The following is an 18951-nucleotide window of genomic DNA, read 5'->3' on the forward strand; positions in this document are numbered from 1 at the left end:
CTTCTATGAGTTCCAGTAGTCTCTTAGTAGAGTTCTGTGGATCCTCTAAATAAAGAATCATATCATCTGAAAAGAGGGATAGTTTGACCTCTTCCTTCCTAAGAACCTGGCTGATTTTCCACTGCTCTCTCAGGCCATTGCAGAGATCTGGATCAGAAGAAGAGCAGCTGGGACTAGAACCGGTGCCCATATGCATGCCGGCGCTTCAGGCCAGGACTTCAACTTGCTGTGCCACAGAGCCAGCCCCCCTCCTACTCAATTATAATAGCAACCTCTTATCTTTCTGATGTCTCCAACATACTCTTTTCAAGATGTGATACAATTGGCCGCATGTCTAATTTTCAGTTATCTTCTTTAAGTATCTGAAAGAAGCTAGATATAGGGATCAATTATTTATTTCTCTAAGAGAATATGAGCTCAGATTTTTAAGCTCATGCTGCTTTAAGCACAATCAAAGATCAGTGCTGTCTACCACCCAAAGTCACTACCTCCATTCTCCTCTAGGTGACTAGACTATTTCAGATACACCATAGCTCCAGGAGTATCAAGAGAGCAGCTAGGCTACTGTGCTATTATCTAGGCTATGTTGGCACAGTGGATATGAGACCTGGCATCTTCCCTTGCCTGAGTGAAGCTCGGAGCAGGAAGTGTTTCCTGATCTGCGTTACAGCAAGAGGTATGGGGCAAACTGTGCAAGAGCGGTCAGAAACTATTTTGCTGAGTCTAAGTTAATAACTCCTATTACTCACATGCCTTTTAAATAGCTTTTAGTTCTTCATGTTCTTCATAAGTGATATTAGACTGTGAATTATCTCTACCCATGTTTGTGAGACGTTGGAGCCCTCACAATTTCTCACCGTGTCTACTGGCTGATATCACTCATCAGATTTTCTCTTCCTGGAATGAAAATGTGAATCCATGCAATGTGTCAACAGCACCTGCCTTGAACGTACCCGAGACAGGACTGAGGCTGGTGAAAACAGGGAGGAAATTATTTTCACCATGCAAGTCTCTGTAAGTGAGATATTTAAGCCATGTTGTATGGGAATTGAGTGGATAAAGTGGTGATGGAAAGAGAGACAGGGAAAAGAATATTCTTGTTCACTGTGCATCAGCATGCAAGTGAAACATACCAGATCAGCTGTCACACAATGAGAAGTTGGGGGACAACATGGGGTCTTCTGGATGTCTGTTCTTTCTGAACCAAGAGACAAACATGCAGTTTCCTGTAGTCTCTGCCCATCACTTACTGTTCTCAGAGAACACGGGGGCCTCTGCATGGACAGATAAAAGAAAGGTGCAAAAATCATAATCCTAAAAGCAAACTATTCCAAACTTAGCATTTCGTTGGCACTTGAATACACTTCTGGAGGACTGAGCAGAGTGTTCCCTCAGGCTATCATCTTGTGTACACTAAGGGAGGTGTGCAGATTCACACTGACGAAAATCATCTATCCTGCCTGAGGAAGAATGGCTGGAAGCCAGGTCTTGTGACCTCCCACAGGCCTCTGTGGGCAGAACTCACAAGGCTCATGAGGTACAAATAGCCCTGGGCTCCTGCTTCTCCACATTCCCTGCAGGAAGAACCATCCTTCACAGTTCTCTAAAGCTGAGAGCTCAAAGCAATGAAGCTGCTGGTGCCTCTCCTGCTGGTCGCTCTGGCCCTTGGCTGCTATGAGGGTGAGTATCATTTGCAGTGAGTATGGTAAAAGCCTTCTCTTCACAGCAAGTGATGTTATTTGATGTGGGAATACGATCTGGAACAGATCACAGTTCCAAAGTCTCTCCTCAGTTTAGTGAAATAGCCCCCAACATCTCAAGGTTCACAGTAAACTTTCCCATATCCAGAAAATTGACAAGAACACCATTACAGGAAAATTCAGGAAGAGTGATGGGAGCATGACTCCATGGCTGGTGTGTGAGTTTTGACAGCAGCAGAGTATGGTGGGAGGTCTCAGTGTAAGTCTGAGCTCTGCCACTTTTAAGCCTTTTGACCTTGAGCCAAATGTTTACCGTGTTCCAGTCTCCTCTTATTCTTTCTGTTTCTAGCTCGCAGCATGAGTAAGAATGCAGTGAGATTAAAGATGTCATGAGTCCCATTATAGACATGAAGATAATATTTGCAATGATCAGGTATTTTTCTCCTCCTACACATACAGAAATCTAACAGAGCCCTCAGATTCTCTCTCATAAATCATTATGTGTTATAGTTGTAAGGAATTGTGTAGAGTGCCCAGTCTGAGAAGAGACAGTTGTGTCCAAATCTATTGAGTAAGGTAGTTCCAATGGGTTGAAAAAAAAGGAACAATTTATGAGAATTCCAGATTTCCTAAGAGTGCTCAACCCATGGTAGATTTACTGTACAGGTTAGCACTATGACTTTTCTTTCCGTAGAGTTAATTCTGATCACGCTCTCAACCATCCAAAACGGTGCATGTCTTCACACGCTGTTAATGATCCCAGTTTCTCTGAAACACACTTTATCCTCTCACTTTCTGAATCTACTCCTGGCTCCTGCATTTTCTCTTTGGTTATTTTCTTTCCATGTTCCACCTAATGTTTGATGTGATCTGGAATACATTCAACAGTCAAGGTTATTATGTTTGCAAAGTGAGCACAAAATCTCGAAGGAGAGAGAAGTTAAGTTCTGCACAAAAAGTTCTTCCAGATCTGCCCACAATTTCTGGTAGGGCAAGAATGAGATAGAGTCCCCTCCATTCATTCTTGTGAAGGATTTTCAACATTCTGTAAAACAGAAGACAAATCACTGTTTACTGCAGAAGCTTCAGATGCGTGGGAAGAATGATTCTATCTCTTTGAAGTTTAATTTTTAGTTCATCTACATCTAATGGCACAATCTGAGTTCCTCCTGTTTAGTTTCAGAATATCCCCACCTCACATGGTAGTTCTTTCACACACTTTCCTCCCGATTTTCTCTCATTGCTCCATCTATGATAAGAATCTGACACCTCCCTTGTCTTCCAAATTGGATCATCCTAAAATTTTTCATCTCCAGAATCCATGTCTGCTAAGCTGTCACTCAATGTGCAGACACACGTGAGCTTTCTCAAATTCTTAAAGGGTATTTCAGCAAACGTGAGAAGCCCTGGAAAATAGTGGATGCATATTAGAAAAAAACCAAAAACTGAATTAGTGTGGAAAAAACTGCTTTTCTGGTCTTACTTCTGTTACTCGGTATGCAATTTTGAGGTAATCACAACATCAAGGGTTTTCCATTGTTATTAGGATAATTACAGGTTGCAAAGAAGGAACTCTGGGGATCTTGTTTTGTCTAATATCAGAGAGCCCTGGGCAGAGGAAAGACCTGTCACATGTAAACTGTATTTCCATTCTTGTTCTCCAGCTGATGCAGCAGCCTGTCCAGCCTTTGTTCTTGATAGCGTAGGCTTCTTATTTGATCCGAAACCTGTTTATCGACAAAAACTAGCAAAATACGATGCACCTCCAGAAGCTGTTGAGGCGAAACTGCAGGTGAAGGAATGCACGGATGAGATTGACAAAGGAAAAAGAGCGCTAATTGCAGCAGTGCTGGTAATTTCCTTCTTCTTTATGCATATAGGTCCTGTTTGGTCACAACACAAGGCATGAGGTCTACTAGCTGTTCTATGGGGTGCCCAGGGGGCAGAACACCTGCCTTGCTTATGTCCTCAGCATTGGGTTGATGATACCAGAACACCTGCTAAATTAAACTCAGCTACACATGGCATCCTGGGATCCTGCATGCCGCTCCTCATATACCATCATCCTTTGTTGTACTGATCAGGAAGACATCCTGAGATCCAATAAAGGATGTTGAAAGCTCAAGCTCTCATTCCTCTCTGCTTTTGAGCTGTTCTGAGGATGAACCCCACCATCCCAGTGCATTTAGTCACTTTGGAGTCTTGCGTGAGGGTACTGGGTGTGTTGGACAGTGAGCCAGACTGAAAGGGGGAGACTGGACCTATTCTCTGTTCAAGCATATTGTGGTGGTCTGGGATTCTCTCCCAGCTCCTGAATATCCAGGAGCCCACTCCTCCCCCTAACTCCCTTTATGTGGATGTGTGCATTGCTGCTTTGTCTCCTGCAGTTTCCAATATATCTCTTTATTAGAAAATCTGATGGTAGAGATGTCTCTTATCCTGTCTGATCCTGCTTTTAGATAGTCAGTTCAGGTGCAAATGCCCATGAATGTTGTAGCTTAGTGCTGAGAGATTCATGAGTCCTGAAGCAAAATTCCCATGGAGACTTGAATCCACACCCATATGGGATGCTGGCACTGCTGGCTCCTTGTCTTGTTCTTAATGCTACCCCTTCCATATGAAACTTGACCTATACACTTGGGTCCTCTAACCAGAATGCAGGATCTCATCCACCATGGCCTTGTCTAAATATGATCAGAGTCGGTGAACTCAGGGGGCTTCCATAGCCTTGGCAGCTCATGACAAGAGCCTAGGGTGATTACTGATGCCATAAACAAGAGTGCCAATTTGTTAAGTCAACAACAGGAGTCACTGTGCACTTACTCCTCATGTAGGATCTCTGTCCTTAGTGTGCTGTACATTGAGATTTAGTGCTATAACTAGTACTCAAACAGTATTTTTCACTTTATGTTTCTGTGTGGGAGCAAACTGTTGAAATCTTTACTTAATGTATGCTAAACTGATCTTCTGTATATAAAGAGAATCGGAAATGAATCTTGATGTGAATGGAAGGGGAGAGGGAGTGGGAAAGGGGAGGGTTGCGGGTGGGAGGGACGTTATGGGGGGGAAGCCATTGTAATCCATAAGCTGTACTTCGGAAATTTATATTCATTAAATAAAAGTTAAAAATAAATAATAAAAATAAAAAAAGAATATCGCAAAAATCCTAGGTACGGATTCAAATTTTTTATATCCTAATAGACAGATTTTTAAATTTGTTGGGTAGGACCTTTTGGAGGTCCCCGTATATTTTACCTACTTTGGAAAGGTTGTCACCTAATGTGTCTTGTTTGTGAAAATTTCATCGGTTTATGCCATAATTTCTCATACACTCTGCTTTTTTTTGCTTTCTATTTTTACGTAATGTTTTTTGAAAGCAAAATTTCAGTGACTCCTGGATTGTGGTGACCTGTTGTCTCTAGGAGCAGAATGAATAAACTCAGTTTTTCTCTCTCTCTTCTTCCTTTCTTTTCATTTTTAGACCAAAATAGTGAAAGAATGTGCCTTGTGAAATCTGGACATCATTTGACTGTGGTTTCATCGTCTCTACTGGATAGCCTAATCGAGTGTAAACTGTAAGGGTTTCAACGTCTTGCTTAATAAATTACTTTCCCTGCACTTCTCTATGTGTCTACTTATTACTTACAGGCAGGGTCTTGAAATGGGGATCTTTAAATCTCAGATTTTCCTTTGAGGATTAGCAATGATCAATTGCAGAGAGCCAACATCTTGTCACAATTGCATCCTGAGGTTCAGGCATCAATAAAGACACAAGGGACCAGCAACTGTTCTGTCTTACTTCCCAGATTTCCCATTCCCATGACCATGAATCAGAGTGATGCAAAAGAGTAAAAAGTAACTCCAACAACATTGTTGATCTTTTATTCAGAGACACTGAAGCCTCAAAGACTGTCCAGTCTCATGGTTCACATTCTGCAGAAGTCCTGATGTGATGTCCTGGTCATCTACAGAGTCATCCTGCATAGGGTCACTTCTACAATAGTATTTGAACCTATGCCATGCCCAGTATTCATTCATTGCCAATTCTCACAATTTGATATGTATCTTCAGGTGTAAACCCCCACCCGAATCCTGATTCCAAGCACTCAGAGAGCTCATCAGTGTTGACCAGCTAACCCAAACCCTAACATTAACACTTCCTCTTAAACATCTTTCACAATCTCCATCAAAAGGAGTTACATGACACCTAGACAATTCTCTTTAAGAACTCACTAAATCGTGTCTTAAGAAAGGTTTGAAAACTGAGTGTCCCTTTCCTGCTGTTCCTTCCACAAGTCCCTCCAGGCTAATGGACCCCTAGACAACAAGTCATCTGACTTAGAGAACTGTGAAATCATCATCAGGTTCTGGCTTGGTTTCCTCTGGCAGTTGTAATAAACTACCAATACTTTGTGAGAAGAAGATCTCCAAATTGCAAATGGGATTCTCTCTGTAATTAGCCAGAATGACCAGATGCCATATGTTCCTAAGAGTTTCAAGTAAGAAGACTTATGAATAACATCTATTTTCAAGGATAATAATGAATGAATAGTAAGATCTTGCACACTAGTAGTAAGATCCTTATATAGTGAGCATTCCTTTCTTTTTTTTAATTTCTTTTTTTTTTTTACAGAAGATCAGTTTAGTATACATTAAGTAAAGATTTCCACAGTTTGCACCCCCATAGAAACACAAAGTGAAATATACTGTTTGAGTACTAGTTATAGCATTAAGTCTCAATGTACAGCACATTAAGGACAGAGATCCTACGTGAGGAGTAAGTGCACAGTGACTCCTGTTGTTGACTTTACAATTTGACACTCTTGCTTATGGCCTCAGTAATCTCCCCATGCTCCAGTCATGAGTTTCCAAGGCTATGGAAGCCTTTTGAGTTCTCCGACTCTTATCTTGTTTAGACAAGGTCATAGTCAAAGTGGAGGTTCTCTCCTCCCTTCAGAGAAAGGTACCTCCTTCTTTGAAGACCTGTTCTTTCCACTGGGTTCTCACTCACAGAGATCTTTCATTTAGGTCTTTTTTTTTTGCCAGAGTGTCTTGGCTTTCCATGCTTGAAATACTCTCATGGGCTTTTCAGCCAGATCGGAATGCCTTTAGGGCTGATTCTGAGGCCAGAGTGCTGTTTAGGATATCTGCCATTCTATGAGTCTGCTGAGTATCTCGCTCCCCATGTTGGATCCCTCTCCCCTTTATTTATTCTATCGGTTAGTATTAGCAGGTACTAGACTTGTTTATGTGCTCCCTTTGACTCTTAGTCCTTTCATTATGATCAATTGTGAACTGAAATTGATCACTTGGACTAGTGAGATGGCATTGGTACATGCCACCTTGATGGGATTGAATTGGAGTCCCCTGGTATGTTTCTAACTCTACCATTTGGGGCAAGTGAGCATTCCTTTCTAAAAGTATTTATGTTTTCTTTTTATAAAGACATGTATTTATTTGAAGGACAGGGAATTACAGATAGAGAGAGGGAAAGAGAGAGACAAGAAGAGAGGGAGAGTAAGATAGAGAGAAGCTGATTGATTTCCAACTTACTCCCCAAATGCCCATTATCGACGCTGGGGACATCTGTGAAAAAGGAACCCAATCTAGTACTGTGCATGCAGTAGGAACCCAACTACTTAAGCCATCACCAATGCCACCCATGGCCTGTATGCTCAAGATTATGTAATAAGGAAGCAGAGTCATGTGCTGAATTAATTCACTTTGTTTTTTTTTTTTTTTGTGGAAAAGGCACATTTTTTGTGAGTATATGTATTTATTCATTTGGGAATGAATACATTTCTTTAACGTTAACATTTTGCATTATTTAGTGTGTCAAAAAACTTCAGCATATTTGAGAATTATTGTAGCTAAACTCTTTATTACTGCTTTCTTCACAGGAACAATAATCTGAACACATCTTCAACCAGATCATCTTCAAACAGAAAACCTGTTATATAAATTATGTTCTATTTTGTGCTATAATCAGAATACTGTACTGGTGAAATCAATAGATAACAAAAAGCTGCACACTGTATTCCCATGTTTGCCATCAGAGCCCACAAGTATGTCCTTGAACTTATCCCAGAGTGAAAGGAGATGACACGTAACAGGCACGCACATTACTACTGCCCAGGATCTTAGATTACACTTGCCAGAAGGCCTCCTTATGAAATGGGACAGCACGCCACAGGCACACAGGAGAGTGGTTCTGCTCTGAGAACGGCTGGACTGCTGAGGCAGGAGCTTCTGCAGCTCTCTGGTGTCCCAAGCACAGGGGAGGCTGTGCCAGGTCACGGAGCACTGCACACTCTGTGTCCCAAGCACAGGGGAGGCTGTGCCAGGTCACGGAGCACTGCACACTCTGTGTCCCAAGCACAGGGGAGGCTGTGCCAGGTCATGGAGCACTGCGCACTCTGTGTCCCAACCACAGGGGAGGCTGAGAGGAGACAGCACACACCGAACATCTCGCTCCGAGCATGACAGAGCGGTGCTGACACTTTAACACGTCTTCACGGTTCTGTAAATTGAGAGTTTCTTCGCTTTTGGCATTCTACGTTCAGTGTCCGTTGGCTCCCTCTGAGAGTATCCGTGAAGGCTCCGTGAGTGTGGCAGTGAATAAGTAAAAGAGGGCAGGTGTGGGCTCCAAGGCCAGGAGGGGCAGATCTTGCTCGAGCTTCTCCACCCTGGAGATGGAGATTATTCCGTAGGCGTGGAGCAGCCAGTGGCTGAAGAGTGGCGCATTTTCTTTTAATTCCAGTTTTCTCCAAAACTATTTGAAACCCTCTACTAGTAATTCAGTCATACATTTTCACACATATTTACAATTAATTTCTTCCTACAGATTCAAATTGCCATCTGATGTTGCCTCCTTTCAGCCTACACTATTTTCCTTAGTGTTTCCTTTTTTTTAACTTTTATTTAGCAAATACAAATTTCCAAATTACAGCTTATTGATTACAATGGCTTCCCCTCCCCATAACTTCCCTCCCGCCTGCAACCCTCCCAACTCCTGTTCCATCTCCCATTTCATTTGCATCAAGATTCATTTTCAATTATCTTTATATACAGAAAATGAATTTAGTATATATTAAGTAAAGATTTGAACAGTTAGCATCCACACAGAAACATAAAGTATAAAATACTGTTTGAGTACTAGTTATAGCATTAATTCACTTTGAGCAATACATTCAGGACAGAGATCCTACATGAGGAGTAAGTGCACAGTGACTCCTGTTGTTTGACTTAACAAACTGACACTCTTGTTCATGGCATCAGTAATCTCCCTAGGATCTTGTCATGAGTTGCCAAGGCTATGGAGGCCTTTTGAGTTCACTGACTTCAATCTTATTTAGACAAGGTCATAGTCAAAGTGGAAGCTCTCTCCTCCCTTCAGCCTTTTTTGATGGCCCGTTCTTTCTACTGGGATCTCACTCACAGAGATCTTTCATTTAGGTCTTTTTTTTTTTGCCACAGTGTCTTGGCTTTCCATGCCTAAAATACTCTCATGGGCTCTTCAGCCAGACCTGAATGCCTTAAGCGGTGATTCTGAGGCCAGAGTGTTGTTTAGGACATCTGCCATTCTATGAGTCTGCTGTGTATCCTGCTTCCCACATTGGATCGTTCTCTCCCTTTTTGATTCTATCAGTTAGCAGACACTAGTCTTGTTTGTGTGATCCCTTTGACTCTTAGACCTATCAGTGTGATCAATTGTGAACTGAAACTGATCACTTTGACTAATGAGATGGCATTGGTACATGCCATCTTGATGGGATTGAATTGGAATCCCCTGGTATGTTTCTAACTACCATTTTGGGCAAGTCTGATTGAGCATGTCCCAAATTGTATATCTCCTCCCTCTCTTATTCCCACTCATTATTTTACAAGGATGACTTTTTAGTAAAATTTAAACACCTAAGAATATTGTGTGTTAATTACAGAGTTCAACCAATAGTATTAAGTAGAACAAAAAATACTAATATGGTAAAGTATTAAGTTGTTCATCAACAGTAAGGACAAGGGCTGATCAAGTCACTCTTTCTCATAGTGTCCATTTTATTTCAACAGGTTTCCTTCTTTGTTTTCGGTTAGTTGTCACCAATCAAGGAGAACATATGCTATTTGTTTCTCCGGGACTGGCTTATTTCACTCAGCATGATGTTTTCCAGATTCCTCCATTTTGTTGCAAATGACTGGATATCCTTTTTTTTTTACTGCTGTATAGTATTCTATAGAGTACATGTCCGATAATTTCTTTATCCAGTCTACTGTTGATGGCCATTTGGGTTGGTTCCAGGTCTTAGCTATTGTGAATTGAGCGGCAATAAACATCAATGTGCAGACAGCTTGTTTGTTTGCCAATTTCATTTCCTTTGGGTATATTCCTAGGAGTGGGATGGCTGGGTTGTATGGTAGGGTTATATTCAGGTTCCTTAGGAATCTCCAGACTGAATTCCATAATGGCTTACCAGTTTGCATTCCCACCAACAGTGGGTTAGTGTCCGTTTTTTCCCTACTTCCTCGCCAGCATCTGTTGTTGGTAGATTTCTGTATGTGAGCCATTCTAACCAGGGTGAAGTGAAACCTCATTGTGGTTTTGATTTGCATTTTCCTGATTGCTAGTGATCTTGAACATTTTTTCATGTGTTTCTTGGCCATTTGGATTTCCTCTTCTGAAAAATGTCTATTGAGGTCCTTGGCCCATCTCTGAAGTGGGTTGTTTGTTTTGTTGTTGTGGACTTTCTTGATTTCTTTGTAGATTCTGGTTATTAACCCTTTATCTGTTGCATAGTTTGCAAATATTTTTTTTTCTGTTCTCTAGGTTGACTCTTCGCTTTCCTGACTGTGTCTTTTTTTTTTTATTTTTTTTTTATTTTTGACAGGCAGAGTGGACAGTGAGAGAGAGAGACAGAGAGAAAGGTCTTCCTTTGCCATTGGTTCACCCTCCAATGGCCGCCGCAGCCGGCGCGCTGCGGCCGGCGCACCGCGCTGATCCGATAGCAGGAGCCAGGAGCCAGGTGCTTTTCCTGGTCTCGCATGGGGTGCAGGGCCCAAGCACCTGGGCCATCCTCCACTGCACTCCCTGGCCACAGCAGAGGGCTGGCCTGGAAGAGGGGCAACTGGGACAGAATCCGGCGCCCCGATCGGGACTAGAACCCAGTGTGCCAGCGCCGCTAGGTGGAGGATTAGCCTAGTGAGCCGCGGCACCGGCTGACTGTGTCTTTTGAAGTACAGAAACTTCTCAATTTGATGCAATCCCAATAGTTGATTTTGGCTTTGGCTGCCTGTGCCTCCCGGGTCTTTTCCAAGAAGTCTTTGCTGGTGCCGATATCTTGCAGGGTTTGTCCAATGTTCTCTAATAATTTGATGGTGTCGGGTCATAGATTTAGGTCTTTAATCCATGTTGAGTGGATTTTTGTGTAAGGTGTAAGGTAGGGGTCTTGCTTCATGCTTCTGGGTGTGGAAATCCAGTTTTCCCAGCACAATTTATTGAATAGACTGTCGTTACTCCATGGATTGGGTTTAGATCTTTGATCAAATACAAGTTGGCTGTAGATGTTTTGGTTGATTTCTGGTGTTTCAATTCTGTTCCATTGGTCTATCCATCTGTTTCTGTGCTAGTACCATGCTGTTTTGATTACAACTGCACTGTAGTATGCCCTGAAATCTGGTATTGTGATGCCTCCAGCTTTGATTTTGTTGTACAAGATTGCTTTAGCTATTTGAGGTATCCTGTGTCTCCATATGAATTTCTGCATCATTTTCTCTAGATCTAAGAAGAATGTCTTTGGTATTTTGATTGTTATCGCATTGAATGTATAAATTGCTTTTGGGAGAATGGACATTTTGATGGTGTTGATTCTTCCAATCCATGAGCATGGAAGATTTTTCCATTTCTTGGTATCCTCTTCTATTTCTTTCTTTAAGGTTTTGTAATTCTCATCGTAGAGATCTTAAACGTCCTTAGTTAAGTTTATTCTAAGGTATTTGATTGTTTTTGTAGCTATTGTGAATGGGATTGATCTTAGAAGTTCTTCCTTAGCCATGGCATTGCCTGTGTATAGAAAGGCTGTTGATTTTTGTGTATTGATTTTATATCCTGTTTCTTTGCAAAACTCTTCTATGAGTTCCAGTAGTCTCTTAGTAGAGTTCTGTGGATCCTCTAAATAAAGAATCATATCATCTGAAAAGAGGGATAGTTTGACTTCTTCCTTCCTAAGAACCTGGCTGATTTTCCACTGCTATCTCAGGCCATTGCAGAGATCTGGATCAGAAGAAGAGCAGCTGGGACTAGAACCGGTGCCCATATGCATGCCGGCGCTTCAGGCCAGGACTTCAACTTGCTGTGCCACAGAGCCAGCCCCCCTCCTACTCAATTATAATAGCAACCTCTTATCTTTCTGATGTCTCCAACATACTCTTTTCAAGATGTGATACAATTGGCCGCATGTCTAATTTTCAGTTATCTTCTTTAAGTATCTGAAAGAAGCTAGATATAGGGATCAATTATTTATTTCTCTAAGAGAATATGAGCTCAGATTTTTAAGCTCATGCTGCTTTAAGCACAATCAAAGATCAGTGCTGTCTACCACCCAAAGTCACTACCTCCATTCTCCTCTAGGTGACTAGACTATTTCAGATACACCATAGCTCCAGGAGTATCAAGAGAGCAGCTAGGCTACTGTGCTATTATCTAGGCTATGTTGGCACAGTGGATATGAGACCTGGCATCTTCCCTTGCCTGAGTGAAGCTCGGAGCAGGAAGTGTTTCCTGATCTGCGTTACAGCAAGAGGTATGGGGCAAACTGTGCAAGAGCGGTCAGAAACTATTTTGCTGAGTCTAAGTTAATAACTCCTATTACTCACATGCCTTTTATATAGCTTTTAGTTCTTCATGTTCTTCATAAGTGATATTAGACTGTGAATTATCTCTACCCATGTGTGTGAGACGTTGGAGCCCTCACAATTTCTCACCATGTCTACTGGCTGATATCACTCATCAGATTTTCTCTTCCTGGAATGAAAATGTGAATCCATGCAATGTGTCAACATCACCTGCCTTGATCGTACCCGAGACAGGACTGAGGCTGGTGAAAACAGGGAGGAAATTATTTTCACCATGCAAGTCTCTGTAAGTGAGATATTTAAGCCATGTTGTATGGGAATTGAGTGGATAAAGTGGTGATGGAAAGAGAGACAGGGAAAAGAATATTCTTGTTCACTGTGCATCAGCATGCAAGTGAAACATACCAGATCAGCTGTCACACAATGAGAAGTTGGGGGACAACATGGGGTCTTCTGGATGTCTGTTCTTTCTGAACCAAGAGACAAACATGCAGTTTCCTGTAGTCTCTGCCCATCACTTACTGTTCTCAGAGAACACGGGGGCCTCTGCATGGACAGATAAAAGAAAGGTGCAAAAATCATAATCCTAAAAGCAAACTATTCCAAACTTAGCATTTCGTTGGCACTTGAATACACTTCTGGAGGACTGAGCAGAGTGTTCCCTCAGGCTATCATCTTGTGTACACTAAGGGAGGTGTGCAGATTCACACTGACGAAAATCATCTATCCTGCCTGAGGAAGAATGGCTGGAAGCCAGGTCTTGTGACCTCCCACAGGCCTCTGTGGGCAGAACTCACAAGGCTCATGAGGTACAAATAGCCCTGGGCTCCTGCTTCTCCACATTCCCTGCAGGAAGAACCATCCTTCACAGTTCTCTAAAGCTGAGAGCTCAAAGCAATGAAGCTGCTGGTGCCTCTCCTGCTGGTCGCTCTGGCCCTTGGCTGCTATGAGGGTGAGTATCATTTGCAGTGAGTATGGTAAAAGCCTTCTCTTCACAGCAAGTGATGTTATTTGATGTGGGAATACGATCTGGAACAGATCACAGTTCCAAAGTCTCTCCTCAGTTTAGTGAAATAGCCCCCAACATCTCAAGGTTCACAGTAAACTTTCCCATATCCAGAAAATTGACAAGAACACCATTACAGGAAAATTCAGGAAGAGTGATGGGAGCATGACTCCATGGCTGGTGTGTGAGTTTTGACAGCAGCAGAGTATGGTGGGAGGTCTCAGTGTAAGTCTGAGCTCTGCCACTTTTAAGCCTTTTGACCTTGAGCCAAATGTTTACCGTGTTCCAGTCTCCTCTTATTCTTTCTGTTTCTAGCTCGCAGCATGAGTAAGAATGCAGTGAGATTAAAGATGTCATGAGTCCCATTATAGACATGAAGATAATATTTGCAATGATCAGGTATTTTTCTCCTCCTACACATACAGAAATCTAACAGAGCCCTCAGATTCTCTCTCATAAATCATTATGTGTTATAGTTGTAAGGAATTGTGTAGAGTGCCCAGTCTGAGAAGAGACAGTTGTGTCCAAATCTATTGAGTAAGGTAGTTCCAATGGGTTGAAAAAAAAGGAACAATTTATGAGAATTCCAGATTTCCTAAGAGTGCTCAACCCATGGTAGATTTACTGTACAGGTTAGCACTATGACTTTTCTTTCCGTAGAGTTAATTCTGATCACGCTCTCAACCATCCAAAACGGTGCATGTCTTCACACGCTGTTAATGATCCCAGTTTCTCTGAAACACACTTTATCCTCTCACTTTCTGAATCTACTCCTGGCTCCTGCATTTTCTCTTTGGTTATTTTCTTTCCATGTTCCACCTAATGTTTGATGTGATCTGGAATACATTCAACAGTCAAGGTTATTATGTTTGCAAAGTGAGCACAAAATCTCGAAGGAGAGAGAAGTTAAGTTCTGCACAAAAAGTTCTTCCAGATCTGCCCACAATTTCTGGTAGGGCAAGAATGAGATAGAGTCCCCTCCATTCATTCTTGTGAAGGATTTTCAACATTCTGTAAAACAGAAGACAAATCACTGTTTACTGCAGAAGCTTCAGATGCGTGGGAAGAATGATTCTATCTCTTTGAAGTTTAATTTTTAGTTCATCTACATCTAATGGCACAATCTGAGTTCCTCCTGTTTACTTTCAGAATATCCCCACCTCACATGGTAGTTCTTTCACACACTTTCCTCCCGATTTTCTCTCATTGCTCCATCTATGATAAGAATCTGACACCTCCCTTGTCTTCCAAATTGGATCATCCTAAAATTTTTCATCTCCAGAATCCATGTCTGCTAAGCTGTCACTCAATGTGCAGACACACGTGAGCTTTCTCAAATTCTTAAAGGGTATTTCAGCAAACGTGAGAAGCCCTGGAAAATAGTGGATGCATATTAGAAAAAAACCAAAAACTGAATTAGTGTGGAAAAAACTGCTTTTCTGGTCTTACTTCTGTTACTCGGTATGCAATTTTGAGGTAATCACAACATCAAGGGTTTTCCATTGTTATTAGGATAATTACAGGTTGCAAAGAAGGAACTCTGGGGATCTTGTTTTGTCTAATATCAGAGAGCCCTGGGCAGAGGAAAGACCTGTCACATGTAAACTGTATTTCCATTCTTGTTCTCCAGCTGATGCAGCAGCCTGTCCAGCCTTTGTTCTTGATAGCGTAGGCTTCTTATTTGATCCGAAACCTGTTTATCGACAAAAACTAGCAATATACGATGCACCTCCAGAAGCTGTTGAGGCGAAACTGCAAGTGAAGGAATGCACGGATGAGATTGACAAAGGAAAAAGAGTGCTAATTGCAGCAGTGCTGGTAATTTCCTTCTTCTTTATGCATATAGGTCCTGTTTGGTCACAACACAAGGCATGAGGTCTACTAGCTGTTCTATGGGGTGCCCAGGGGGCAGAACACCTGCCTTGCTTATGTCCTCAGCATTGGGTTGATGATACCAGAACACCTGCTAAATTAAACTCAGCTACACATGGCATCCTGGGATCCTGCATGCCGCTCCTCATATACCATCATCCTTTGTTGTACTGATCAGGAAGACATCCTGAGATCCAATAAAGGATGTTGAAAGCTCAAGCTCTCATTCCTCTCTGCTTTTGAGCTGTTCTGAGGATGAACCCCACCATCCCAGTGCATTTAGTCACTTTGGAGTCTTGCGTGAGGGTACTGGGTGTGTTGGACAGTGAGCCAGACTGAAAGGGGGAGACTGGACCTATTCTCTGTTCAAGCATATTGTGGTGGTCTGGGATTCTCTCCCAGCTCCTGAATATCCAGGAGCCCACTCCTCCCCCTAACTCCCTTTATGTGGATGTGTGCATTGCTGCTTTGTCTCCTGCAGTTTCCAGTATATCTCTTTATTAGAAAATCTGATGGTAGAGATGTCTCTTATCCTGTCTGATCCTGCTTTTAGATAGTCAGTTCAGGTGCAAATGCCCATGAATGTTGTAGCTTAGTGCTGAGAGATTCATGAGTCCTGAAGCAAAATTCCCATGGAGACTTGAATCCACACCCATATGGGATGCTGGCACTGCTGGCTCCTTGTCTTGTTCTTAATGCTACCCCTTCCATATGAAACTTGACCTATACACTTGGGTCCTCTAACCAGAATGCAGGATCTCATCCACCATGGCCTTGTCTAAATATGATCAGAGTCGGTGAACTCAGGGGGCTTCCATAGCCTTGGCAGCTCATGACAAGAGCCTAGGGTGATTACTGATGCCATAAACAAGAGTGCCAATTTGTTAAGTCAACAACAGGAGTCACTGTGCACTTACTCCTCATGTAGGATCTCTGTCCTTAGTGTGCTGTACATTGAGATTTAGTGCTATAACTAGTACTCAAACAGTATTTTTCACTTTATGTTTCTGTGTGGGAGCAAACTGTTGAAATCTTTACTTAATGTATGCTAAACTGATCTTCTGTATATAAAGAGAATCGGAAATGAATCTTGATGTGAATGGAAGGGGAGAGGGAGTGGGAAAGGGGAGGGTTGCGGGTGGGAGGGACGTTATGGGGGGGAAGCCATTGTAATCCATAAGCTGTACTTCGGAAATTTATATTCATTAAATAAAAGTTAAAAATAAATAATAAAAATAAAAAAAGAATATCGCAAAAATCCTAGGTACGGATTCAAATTTTTTATATCCTAATAGACAGATTTTTAAATTTGTTGGGTAGGACCTTTTGGAGGTCCCCGTATATTTTACCTACTTTGGAAAGGTTGTCACCTAATGTGTCTTGTTTGTGAAAATTTCATCGGTTTATGCCATAATTTCTCATACACTCTGCTTTTTTTTGCTTTCTAATTTTACGTAATGTTTTTTGAAAGCAAAATTTCAGTGACTCCTGGATTGTGGTGACCTGTTGTCTCTAGGAGCAGAATGAATAAACTCAGTTTTTCTCTCTCTCTTCTTCCTTTCTTTTCATTTTTAGACCAAAATAGTGAAAGAATGTGCCTTGTGAAATCTGGACATCATTTGACTGTGGTTTCATCGTCTCTACTGGATAGCCTAATCGAGTGTAAACTGTAAGGGTTTCAACGTCTTGCTTAATAAATTACTTTCCCTGCACTTCTCTATGTGTCTACTTATTACTTACAGGCAGGGTCTTGAAATGGGGATCTTTAAATCTCAGATTTTCCTTTGAGGATTAGCAATGATCAATTGCAGAGAGCCAACATCTTGTCACAATTGCATCCTGAGGTTCAGGCATCAATAAAGACACAAGGGACCAGCAACTGTTCTGTCTTACTTCCCAGGTTTCCCATTCCCATGACCATGAATCAGAGTGATGCAAAAGAGTAAAAAGTAACTCCAACAACATTGTTGATCTTTTATTCAGAGACACTGAAGCCTCAAAGACTGTCCAGTCTCATGGTTCACATTCTGCAGAAGTCCTGATGTGATGTCCTGGTCATCTACAGAGTCATCCTGCATAGGGTCACTTCTACAATAGTATTTGAACCTATGCCATGCCCAGTATTCATTCATTGCCAATTCTCACAATTTGATATGTATCTTCAGGTGTAAACCCCCACCCGAATCCTGATTCCAAGCACTCAGAGAGCTCATCAGTGTTGACCAGCTAACCAAAACCCTAACATTAACACTTCCTCTTAAACATCTTTCACAATCTCCATCAAAAGGAGTTACATGACACCTAGACAATTCTCTTTAAGAACTCACTAAATCGTGTCTTAAGAAAGGTTTGAAAACTGAGTGTCCCTTTCCTGCTGTTCCTTCCACAAGTCCCTCCAGGCTAATGGACCCCTAGACAACAAGTCATCTGACTTAGAGAACTGTGAAATCATCATCAGGTTCTGGCTTGGTTTCCTCTGGCAGTTGTAATAAACTACCAATACTTTGTGAGAAGAAGATCTCCAAATTGCAAATGGGATTCTCTCTGTAATTAGCCAGAATGACCAGATGCCATATGTTCCTAAGAGTTTCAAGTAAGAAGACTTATGAATAACATCTATTTTCAAGGATAATAATGAATGAATAGTAAGATCTTGCACACTAGTAGTAAGATCCTTATATAGTGAGCATTCCTTTCTTTTTTTTAATTTCTTTTTTTTTACAGAAGATCAGTTTAGTATACATTAAGTAAAGATTTCAACAGTTTGCACCCCCATAGAAACACAAAGTGAAATATACTGTTTGAGTAGTAGTTATAGCATTAAGTCTCAATGTACAGCACATTAAGGACAGAGATCCTACATGAGGAGTAAGTGCACAGTGACTCCTGTTGTTGACTTTACAATTTGACACTCTTGCTTATGGCCTCAGTAATCTCCCCATGCTCCAGTCATGAGTTTCCAAGGCTATGGAAGCCTTTTGAGTTCTCCGACTCTTATCTTGTTTAGACAAGGTCATAGTCAAAGTGGAGGTTCTCTCCTCCCTTCAGAGAAAGGTACCTCCTTCTTTGAAGACCTGTTCTTTCCACTGGGTTCTCACTCACAGAGACCTTTCATTTAGGTCTTTTTTTTGCCAGAGTGTCTTGGCTTTCCATGCCTGAAATACTCTCATGGGCTTTTCAGCCAGATCGGAATGCCTTTAGGGCTGATTCTGAGGCCAGAGTGCTGTTTAGGATATCTGCCATTCTATGAGTCTGCTGAGTATCTCGCTCCCCATGTTGGATCACTCTCCCCTTTATTTATTCTATCGGTTAGTATTAGCAGGTACTAGACTTGTTTATGTGCTCCCTTTGACTCTTAGTCCTTTCATTATGATCAATTGTGAACTGAAATTGATCACTTGGACTAATGAGATGGCATTGGTACATGATACCTTGATGGGATTGAATTGGAGACCCCTGGTATGTTTCTAACTCTACCATTTGGGGCAAGTGAGCATTCCTTTCTAAAAGTATTTATGTTTTCTTTTT

General features: G+C 41.7%; 2 protein-coding genes across 2 annotated transcripts; both read left to right on the plus strand.

The window, feature by feature from the left end:
* Positions 1–1579: 1579 nt before the first annotated feature.
* LOC138846257 (secretoglobin family 1D member 2-like) lies at positions 1580–5295 on the plus strand. The gene is made up of 3 exons (XM_070061595.1): positions 1580–1680; positions 3365–3552; positions 5182–5295. Exons 1-3 carry the CDS (start codon positions 1626–1628, stop codon positions 5209–5211), a joined length of 273 nt encoding a protein of 90 aa, XP_069917696.1. The 5' UTR covers positions 1580–1625; the 3' UTR covers positions 5212–5295.
* An 8101-nt stretch (positions 5296–13396) lies between these two features.
* Positions 13397–17132, plus strand: LOC138846259 (secretoglobin family 1D member 2-like). The gene is made up of 3 exons (XM_070061597.1): positions 13397–13497; positions 15182–15369; positions 16999–17132. The coding sequence occupies exons 1-3, from the start codon at positions 13443–13445 to the stop codon at positions 17026–17028; spliced, it is 273 nt and encodes a 90-aa protein (XP_069917698.1). The 5' UTR covers positions 13397–13442; the 3' UTR covers positions 17029–17132.
* The last annotated feature ends 1819 nt before the right edge of the window (positions 17133–18951 follow it).

The sequence above is a fragment of the Oryctolagus cuniculus genome, chromosome 1, assembly GCF_964237555.1.
Source record: "Oryctolagus cuniculus chromosome 1, mOryCun1.1, whole genome shotgun sequence".
Classification (NCBI taxonomy): Eukaryota; Metazoa; Chordata; class Mammalia; order Lagomorpha; family Leporidae; genus Oryctolagus; species Oryctolagus cuniculus.